A 10,810-nucleotide genomic window follows, 5' to 3' on the forward strand; every position below is an offset into this window, starting at 1 on the left:
CCTTCAAATGCCCAAATAGATACTTGCATGTAATTTCGACCTTTTCTTGCAATTCTGTAGCACTAAAAATCGCCTAAAATGCCCATATTCACATTTTTTTCCTCGTAAAAGGGCAAAATTATCAGGCATAAATTGTACTTGTATTGATAGCACTAAGATTGAGGTTCATTATAAAAATATTTTTCGTATAATATTTGTTGCAATGTTTTGAGGGAAAAATAACCAATCTTGAAAGTAGCGCAAAAAGAGCATCATTCACTTGAGAATAACGGTATGAGGTGGTTGGTCTAAAAATATATTGTCAACGGCAATACATCCTTTAGAACCCAGACATCAAATAGGCAATGTTAGACGCGAAACTTAAACGCAAAAAAAATTAATTTTTGAAGTTCGAGCCAACCCAGCTCGTCGGCCCCAAGGCGGGCACTCAAGCTGACGATGGGTAGGGAGTCTTCGGAATACTTGCTCTATCTAACATTCTCAGACACAGTCGATTTGAGGACGTGACGCCGTCGCGATGTTTACTGTTCTTGAAAGAGAAGTAAAGCCGATGTTCATTTCAATGAGTGAGGTTGGCTCGAAGTAATGGAGTCATCTAGTCCCGCCGGATAGGTAGAGCGATATTAAACCGAAACGTGTTTGGTCATTATTTTGCTCACGCTGCCCTCGTCATCCCCGGACCCCTTCATCACCATATTTTCCCTTCCCTTTCCCCGCATTCACCCTCATCAACCTTCAATAACCCAGGCCCGTGAAACGTGCCCACCGTGAGTGAGGCAAATTTCACGTCTGCCAAACAACACAACCAACCAACCAGCGAATACTCCCTATTCAATGGCGGCCATAGCTGTGTGCGCGATTGCTGAGCGCGGGCTAACGGCGAGCTTCCACGTGTATTTTACAACGTGCACTGGGGGGATTGGTGGCCGCGTGGGCTAGCGCACTCGGCCACCGATTCGAGATGGACACAAAAGTGTCCATCTCGAAAGACTCGATGATGTCACATGGTAGACAGTGGGAACACGCTTCCGTCTCCCGGTAGAAAAGTACACAATGTACGAAATTAAGTTTATTAAGCTGTACGTAAATAATCCAGTCGACGCGTACTCTCATTATAGCGAAACCGTAATTCTGCTCGGAAGTAGTTTGAAGTTAACGCTCGGAACGAATGACTTGCTCGAACGTCTAGTTCTATCATTGCACACTTGCCCCGCTTATCGTTCTCCGTAGCCAACATTCGAATAATTCGTTCAAAGCAGCTAGAACTTTAATATATTAGTCAGTTGTCAACCATATATCATATTTGTCACGGAGACTGGGTTGTGTCGCGATATCAGTACTGCAGAACTTGTCCTATCTAATACCCGTAAGCTTCACAAAAATGATCGAACGGATACGGCGTTCCTATCACGGTAAGAAAAGGTCACGTTGTATACACTCCGTGCGACGCGACCGGCGCGCCGCCGCGCGGCCGTTACTGAAGGTATCCAATGAGAGCTCCTGCGAAACGAAACCACGCCGCGTGCATTGGTACGCATTGAAGTCGGAGCGGTGCGGTTGCGCTGGGTTAACAGCATGAACTGCTGCATCATTAAGTGCTCCAATACTTATGCGTCGTATCTCGTGGGGACGAAGTTTCACAGGTTTTCACCTCGCCGATGTTTTGTGGGACAGCGACAACGATGGACCCGTGCCGTACGACGCGAGAAATTTGGTCTCCCGATCATGTCTGCCACTGTGTCGGCACGGTTGACATATTCTATACACTGCCGCTTTGCGCTCTGCGTTTGTTTTCCGTACCAGTAACCATACATATATCAGCTCAAACTGAAATGCCATCCTACACTCGCGGGTATGCAGTGCGAATTTCGTTGAAGGAATGCCCTCGAAAGAAGTTTCGTCCCTATTGTACGTGTCGATGATCTTTCCGGACCCGTATGGCACGCGGTCGGTACTTTATGAAGAAAGATTCGGACTGTACAAAAATTGACAAATATGAATCTAAGGAAAACTACAACGAAACTTGGATTCACTGGACAATTGATGTTTGAGTATGGAAGTTTATGTGGTGTGCTTTTTTTTTTTTTATCAACCTCCTTTTGGATGTGGAAACGCTGACACCCCGAGTTTTGTAGACGACAATTTTTTTTTTCTCGGCTTTAGAGCCATCTATTGCAAAGTTATTCGAACTGGAAGAACCGTCCACTGGTCCCTGCCTACCCAGGGCTTACAGTTTGGAGGGTCTCAGGGGGTCTCGACCCCCCAATGATTTTAACGGATGGTCTGAGACCCTCCTCCACAGCCCCAGCATTAGTGAAATCAAAATCATATCTTGCAATAAGATAGCTTGTTATCAGGGATGTGACATTTGGGGTTGAGGGTTGCAGGTACAGCGTGGACAGAGTCAGCAGTGGGGTTTATTTTATGTGCATCTATTACATCTCATCAACCCCCCCCCCCCCCCTTTCCCCCACCTTCTTGTAGAGACCCCCCTCAATTTACGTGGACTTTAAGCACTGTTCCTACCTGTAAAGTGTGCACCTCCCGGCCATGATGAGTGGTATAGTCTTGACAGCCTTTGACGGTCAAAACCGGTTCCCATTTAGTTACGCCGCCCAAAAATATTTCCAACTGGTTAAACTATGCAACCTCTTTTAGGTATAATAAGTGTTTTGTCAAGTTACGGTTGTCAAAGTACCTGTGTGCCGAAAATCAGCACCTCGCACAGCCAGTTTACCACACAAGAGCTGACCGCAAAAGCCTTTGACGGTCAAACCGTGTGTTGGCCGGCAACTTGGCTTTCTCGGCTTTGAAGCCACCCTTCCTAAAGCTGTCCCAATTGGAAGTACAGTCCACTAGTCCCTTCCTACTTGTAAAGTCTTTACCTCCCACGACGCGTGGTACAGTCGAGCCCGCTTACAACGAACCCTTCTACAACACGAAACGCGTTCGCTCAAAGAGAAGTTCGTTATAAATGGACTTACCCTTAAAATTCAAGATAAATAAGTAAGCACGGCACGGATTGGAAAGCGCAACACCTGCGATCGATGTGCATGGCGTTTATTCAAGGAAGTCCGTAATCGCTGTTTGCTTCCGCAGTGCAGATCCAATTATAGCGCTCTCCAGGTTGCTCAGCTGATCGATGTGAACATCGCTCAGTCCCCGTGCGTACACCAGCTGCTTCAACGAAGCTATGTGCCCCAAAGCCGTCGCTGTCGAAACCGGAGGTGAGGGAGCAACCCCATCGCCGACGTCGTCTTCGTCGTCCTCTTCGTCGTCGGACGCCGCGATGTCCTGCCGCACCTCCCGCACGATAGCTTCATCGGAGGCGCTCTCCGAGACGATGACATCTTCGTCGGCGTCAACGAAGTCGTCCCACGTCTGCCCTTCCTCTGTCAGACTAGCAGCAACGGCTTGGGTCCACAGGGTCGAGTCGATGCTTTGCGCATCGTCTTGGCTTGCTTCCGCAGGAGATTGCTCCGCAGGAGAAAACGAAATCCCAGCTTTTCGAAAGCAGTTCTTGATGCTGCCAGACCTGACTTCCATCCAGGAGGCCTTCAGCATTTCCACCGCGTTCATGAGAGAAATTGTCAGCTGAGGCCCTCGCGCACTTGGTCGGCCGATTGCGATGAGCAGCCTTTCGATGACGCGGCGGCGGTAGCACACTTTGAAATTTCTGATGATCCCCATGTCGAGGGGTTGGAGCTTGGCAGTGGCGTTCGGAGGGAGGAACATCAAAGTCACAGCATTCAGCTGTGGGTTCACGTGATGAGCTGAGCAATTATCCAGGATCAACAGGATCTTTCGTTTTTGCTTGACCATGGCATTGTCAAGCTCCGTGAGCCATTCGGCAAAGAGTTGCCGAGTCATCCAAGCCTTGGCACTGTCTCGGTACCGTACGCGGCAGGGGGTTGGTGAAACAGCGCGGTTTCTTCGCCGTTCCAATCACAAACGGCAAGCGCCTGTCGCTGCCGTCTACATTACAGCACAGGAGCACAGTTATCCGCACCTTGCTGTGCTTCCCACCGACGCATTTGTCGCCCTTTAACGCGTGCGTACGCACAGGCCTCATCTGGTAAAACAATGCAGTTTCATCCGCGTTGTAGACATCTTGCTCACTGTAGCTGTAGATCTCGTCCAGGTTGTCAGCAAGCCACTGCTCCGCTCTCTCTATGTCCACGGATGCCCCTTCCCCGACGATGGACTTGTAAACAATCCCGTGGCGCTCCTTGAAGCGATGGAGCCATCCGTTTCCAGGGCTGAACTCTGTGAAATTCAGGAGAAACGCGAAGTCCCTGGCTTTCCCAAGCAGCAGGGGTCCGCTGATGGGGACGTTCATAGTTCTTGCGTCGAGAAACCACTTGAAGAGAGCGTCTTCGACGTCTTTGTACGCGGCGGGCCGCAGCCGTTTTCGAGCACTGCAGTCACCATTCATGCTCATTGCTGCCATGATCTTCTCCTTTTCCTTGGCGATCGTCGAAATGGTGGACTTCGATAAGCCATATTTCTTGCACAGGTCGCCGTTTTTCGCCCCTGCGCTCAGCTCCTGAAGGATTGCAGATTTCGTGCCCATGTCGATCGCCTTGCGTTTCTTCGCAGTTGAAGCAATGTCCGACATAACGATCGATGACTCGGCGAGTAACCGTAGACTGAACGATTGCGCGGAGGTCGAGCCGAAATGCCGAAACCAAACGACAAGAGGCAACACGCTTCAGACGGAACGAAAGACAAAAGACCTCGAAACCCCAACACTCAAAAAAAAAAAAAAACACACACACAAAAAAAAAGGGGGCTTTGCACACGGCCCCAACGCTTCGAGCAGAACGCGTGCAAAGCGTTGGGCTGGGAGGCCTGATTGTCTTGCTTTCCCCTTTCGTTCCCTCTTCCCTCCCCATCCCCCTCCCCAAGAACCCGACGCTGTCAAAACGCGGAGGAGCACCGACGCCGACGGTGCTCCTCTGCGTTTTGCGCCTCCTCTCCCCTGCCTTATCTCCGCCGGCAGCCAAGGTCGCGGCGCCGTCAGCGCCGTTTCGTTCGTTCTATCCGAGAATTGCGCTCAGAAATGGCCGTTAAAAGTGGGCCGTTTTGTGCAGGATTCTTGCGAAATATGTTTGGGGATGAGAAATTGTTCGTATTAACCGAACGTTCGTTTGAAGTGGGGCCGTTATAAGTGGGCTCGACTGTATACTCTTGACAGCCCTTTTACAATCAAAACCGTTTACCTTTCAGTTACGCCGCCCAAACCAAGTGTCCACCTGGTTTTCCTAGGCCACCTATTTTTGGTCTTATCACTGTTGTGTCAAGTTGCGGTCATGTCCAAGAACCTGTGTGTCCAAATCTGCACTTCGCACAGCCCGGTTATAACACAAAATTTTGGGTCCAATATTGGATATTCCTGACTGCTTTATTCGTTCGAACCATAACTTTCGCACTTGCTGTCTTAAAAAAAACTTGGCCCACTTAGCGCACAAACTTAGTGAACGTCACACTCGCCTCCAGATATCATCGTCCCAGCAGTCCCATCTTTACAGCGACGAGCGAAACAAATTTCCCACTGAGAGCAATTATGGTGGCGGCCGTCTTGCTCTTCGGAAAATTGCTCAAACCCCTTTTTCGACCGCAACTAAAGAAATTACCCCTAATAACGACTCAAACTCAATATATAAGAAGCGGAGAACAGCTAAATGCCCGTCTTAAATCTGCCCCAGCACTCATGCAACGTCACCCTCAACTTATCGGCTCAAAAGGCAAAAGTTCCGTCCGTGCGCGCTTCCGCCGCCACCTTTTCGCACGCGAAAAGGCGCCGCAATCTGCTGAGCGCGCCTCACTGTCGAACGCCAGCTCCTCCGCCAGCGGCGCTACGCGCGTTTTTCAAAGCGCCCCCTATAGTTCCCGCACGGAGTGTATACGGTACACAACGTGGCCTTCGACTGCCGCTGCTTGGGGTTTGTTATCCCCCACCCAATTCAGATATAGTTAAATTCAATACTATCAGTCTAACCCAATGATCCGGTGTAGGTTCTTGATTGCGTAAGCAAAATATGGCTTTCCCGCTCTGTAGTTTTCAGTGATTCTCCGAGTATTTACTCGAATCTAACGCGCCCTCGATTGTAACACGCACCCATTTTTACAGGTCCGAAAAAAAAAAAAAAAAAAAAAAAAACGCAATGACTTTGATTGTTACGCGCACCAGATTTTGTAGGTTGGATACAGAAATTAAACTTTTTTTTTTCACTTGGAACAACGAAGGTTTATTCCAAATGCTTCAATCTTGCGATGAAATGAACGACGCTGTCTCTCGCCGGCAAGGTCGTCATCACGACGACGGTCCGGTGCAGCGCCCGTGGGGCGGTATGCATCACTCGTCATCGTTGTCGGACGACTCCTTATCGCTGTCAGCGGCCCAAAGCATTTCATCTTCGGTGCCGTCCATAGCTTTAGAAATTCCGCACTTCTTGAAGGCCTTGATAACCATGGCAGACGGGATCGTGCACCACGTATCTTTCGCCCATCGCACGTGATGCGGCCCGATTTCCATTGCTCTCCGCGCACAATATCACTTTTCTTTTGAATTCATCATCACGGTGAGCGCGGCGTGTCTTTGCAGAGGAAACTTCCACGGTGATACGAACGCAAGAAACACACAAGCTGGCTACGCTCTAAGCCTCTCAGCTTCTCAGCGCGTAATGGAGCGGCCATTTTGAAATGTCGATGGCGATACAGTAGCGCAGTTTTGGGTCGCACGCGATTTTTGGACCTATTTCCCCCAAAAAAGGTGCGCGTTAGATTCGAGTAAATACGTGCTCACGTGACATGCCATCTGAAGCATGTTACAAACCTGCTTGTTATTGAACGACAGACAAATGTTTGATTTTTTGCCACAACCAAAAACATTAAACTAATTTTAAGTTGGGGTCCGTGTCATGTCGGCCTCCCAAGAAATAATAAAGCGACCGCTTGTGCCTCAAGTTGTGATGATGATAGAGAAGTAGATATACTTAAAATACTTTATGAAGGCTACCAGATCTTCTTGAAGCATTGCATTAAAGCAAAGTGTCATTCTCGGTGAAAAATAAATAAAACGTGTTGCAAATTACATGCAATCACTACTTTTATGAGCAAAAGAGAGAGTTCCCGACATCCAAAACGCTTCGAGGTGATGGTGCTGTGACGGTTACAAATAACTGATCATACGCATCTTACACCTGAGGACCTATGAAACGGGAGGGATGTGAACACTGAACGGCGTGCAAAAAACTCTAGACACTTCACACACCCTGGTCGGATGCCCTGCGTATGACCGATACCGAAGCTTATACGATAACATATCCCTCAGTCTCTTTACTTTGTGATAAGCCACCGATTAAAATCGAAACGTTTTTTTTATTATATCACGGATATCTATTTACTTTATACTCCAAATGTGATTCATTTTCAATTTCGAACTTCTGACCGTATGTTTTACACTTATACCCACCCATGTTCACAGTCTTTCCACATCACTGGCTGCTGTGAATTTTTCTTTTTTTACCCCGTGTATCGCAATAGCTCGTGGCGAACTATAACCTCAGAAGCCGATGCGCCATTAAACTCCAATCCACCAACCAACCCCTGCAAAGACATCTTTCAAGTGTTAACTCTCAACACACGAAGTTTACTTGCAGTAAAACAGTATAGGCACCTCAGTGTCCGCGACATGAAAAAAGAAAGACGTTTACAATTCCCTGTAATGCCGAATTAGAGCGCAGCTCTGGAGGAGGAGGAGGGAAGAGTACGGAGGGGACGGTATGGCCCTCCTCCTCATCCGTACCCTCTCCTCATCTACTCCTCCCGTGCTCCTCGCCTCCTCTTCCTCCTCCCTCCCGCGTGGTGCATTATGGGAAACGTTCCATAATACAACGCGCGCGTCACCGCGGTGCATTATAGGACGTTTCCCATAATGCACCGCGCGGTTACGCTGACGGCAACGCCAATACCGCTCAAGCCGGAAACGGGCGCCTGAGTGCTGCGCTCTAAAACTGGGAAGGGGGAGGGGAGGGAGAAGAAGGGAGGACCCCCCTTCCCCCATGAAAAATCCTGGCTAGGTCTGACACCGGACATGTACAGGAACGAACATTTTCTGAATATTGCTTGAGATATTCATTCTTTCGAGGAACAGCGCGAGAATGGGACACGCTTCCAGCAGCACATGCATGTTCTGGGCCTCTAACCTGGACACTTAGCAAAAATGTCGGGCAGGAATCCGACTGCACTGATTGGCCGTCGCCAAGATCAAGCGCGGCGCCGAACAATCACGACCGCAGGATTCCTAGCCGACTTTTTTCTCCTAGTGTCCAGATTAGAGTTCTTGATCGCTAGAAGTCGGGAAGAATTTAATTCCAGTTTCTCAAAGTTTTCTACTAATAATACCAGTCCCCCTTTCACACCATGTCCAAAAATATCATATTTTTTTTATTTGAATTGTATTGGACGGATTCTATTGTTGCGCGTATTTTTGCACGTGTTTCCATCTGTTATATAACTACAACATGCATCTTCGTCCCGGCAGGGTCGACACTATTTTAAATAAACATACCTCTCTAAACATAACGAAATAGAACAGCGCAAAAAGGTACATAAAGAAACGACAAACCGGACAGGACACACTGTCCTTTTCGGTTTGTCGCTTCTTTTTGTATCCTTTTGCGCTGTTTTATTTTATTGTGTTTATCCGCTACCAACTACCCCAGCCCTTAACCTTGTAAACGTGTCACACTTTGAGCGCAACCCCGTTTATTGTTCAATTTCATCTATACTTCGTGTCAGCTGATTAAAGGCCGTCGAGCGGCCAGAAAGGAGGAAACTGTTTCTCAATTCCTCCTTTCTATTCTAGAAAAATCAAAGACCCTCCTGTTTTCTGCGGGAAGCAGCCTTGAGACCCGCTCCTGTAGGAAGAGGAGGACAGAGGAGTGCGAGAGGGGACGGAAAGAAGGAACCTGCTGTACCCCATTTCGACAGAGGTCACCATTGGCCCGGGCACTGCAATTACTATGCTTTTGAAAAAAAAAAAAAAAAAGCAATTTGCGCCAAATATTGGCGTGGCTTATCTTTGACAGGATGGGAACCGACTTTCTTCCTGGCAGAAGAGGATTTCTGTGGGTTATAATATTGTCATAAAAACAATAGTTTATTTCTCATCAAAGTGATGAAGGGGAGGACGGAGAAGAAAGCTGAAAGGAAAAGTTTGACGAGCCTCCGGGCCCCCACAATAACGAAACGAACAACAGCAAAAAAACAAAAAAAAACAAAATTAAATTAAAGAAGGTTACTAATGAACACATTTTAAGCATTAACTGTACACACTTTGCGGTTGTTTAGCTATACTTCTCAAATCACTATTTAATAAACTGTTGAGTAAATTCGTTAGGGTGCAATTGAGCCTTTTGTTACCATAATTTGTTCGGTGACGGATCATCCTTCAACGTTCAGTGTGTCGAGTGACATATGCCTGATCGCTTTTGGCCAGTGTTGAAAGGTCAGCTAAAAAGCGAGAATTCCTTTTTACTTTTTTTTTTCGTTCTTAAGACCAAAGCTCAATCTGTAACTGCATAGATTTTGTGCAGTAATAATTGTGAAGCGTGTAAGCAAATTAGTAGTGTGAGAGTCATGCGGAACGTTACAGATAATTGTGGTTATCTTCTTTTGGAGTAAAAATATATTACGTAAATTTGTGAACGTGGTCGTTCCCCGCGTAAGGTGACAGTAACTTAAGTATGAGTCACAATAATTTAAGCGTGAGTGACAATAACTTAGGTATTAATGACATTTAAAAGGGAGCTCAAGAGATCGTTGAGAAAAAAAATAGTTAGAGGTGAATTCTACTTTGGTTTTGTCCCGTGAATTTGATAATCACAAGCGTTTGACCCAAATGTATCAATAGACGCAAAAAAAAAAAATACACGAAAACACAAACAAACAATGGGTGTGACGTCATACCCAAGAAGGTTTTGATTGCCTTGCGCTTTCCACTTGTGAGGGACCGCGTGCAGCGTTTCTGACTGCTCGGGTAATTTCTATAATACGTCCCGATTCTCTCCTACCACAGAACGCGCCGGGAAGGAGTGGCTTTAGCCTGTTTCAGCGCCATTTTGAAAGTGCTGTTCTGTCCACTTGGCGCATGGAATCTGAAATGTAATTTTGATATTCGCGGTCCTGGAGACCAAATGAGGACGATTTAACTGGTTTTTCTTTCTCAAATATGAAACCGCTTTAATTTCTCTTTATGTCCAGACGTAGCCGATGCTACGAGCTGATGGGATCAAAAGCGCACAATCATGGCGTTCGTAATGTTTCTGCACGTGTTCTATCATCGCGGAACCAAACGTAAAAACACAACAGGACCAATGATTTGCGCGTTTGCCTACTTGACTGATCGCATTAGCTCGGCGTCGACTGCGTCTGGGCTTAAGTTGAAACGAAGTACGTTTCTAATGTCTGCCCAGCCTTTTTCTCTGCCAAAGCAAGCGTGGACGAAAGGATGACCACGGTTTCGTGGGGAGAAAGATAAAGGCTGTCGAGCAAGACAACGCCGTCCGCTCAAATGGCCGGAGGGGCAGGTTCTTAGAACGGCAGCGAACCAAGAGCAAATTGGCCGCGGACGGCAGTCGTGCACGGATCCGAGCAGCGCACGTGGTCTCTGTTATACGCCGGTGCCTACCGGGCATTCCAGAGGCAGCGCCGGCGACATCACGCCGCGTTACGCTGCCTTTATGCACTCACGGAATCCCGATTTGAGCGTGTTTCCTCGTCCGGGTAATGGCTCCGCGGCGAC

The 10,810-nt window shown here is 47.7% G+C and overlaps 1 protein-coding gene across 1 annotated transcript; it reads right to left on the reverse strand.

Annotated features, from left to right (window-relative positions):
• Window positions 1–2,917: 2,917 nt before the first annotated feature.
• Window positions 2,918–3,764, reverse strand: LOC120843609 (tigger transposable element-derived protein 6). The gene has a single exon (XM_040215025.3). The coding sequence runs from the start codon at window positions 3,733–3,735 to the stop codon at window positions 3,061–3,063; it is 675 nt and encodes a 224-aa protein (XP_040070959.3). The 5' UTR covers window positions 3,736–3,764; the 3' UTR covers window positions 2,918–3,060.
• Window positions 3,765–10,810: the final 7,046 nt, after the last annotated feature.

The sequence above is a fragment of the Ixodes scapularis genome, unplaced genomic scaffold, assembly GCF_016920785.2.
Source record: "Ixodes scapularis isolate PalLabHiFi unplaced genomic scaffold, ASM1692078v2 PGA_scaffold10__122_contigs__length_95168666, whole genome shotgun sequence".
In the NCBI taxonomy this organism is placed as follows: Eukaryota; Metazoa; Arthropoda; class Arachnida; order Ixodida; family Ixodidae; genus Ixodes; species Ixodes scapularis.

What these genes read in the sequence shown, in the direction of transcription:
- LOC120843609 (XM_040215025.3), bottom strand. Translation starts at nt 3,735, where the DNA reads ATGTTCCTCCCTCCGAACGCCACTGCCAAGCTCCAACCCCTCGACATG.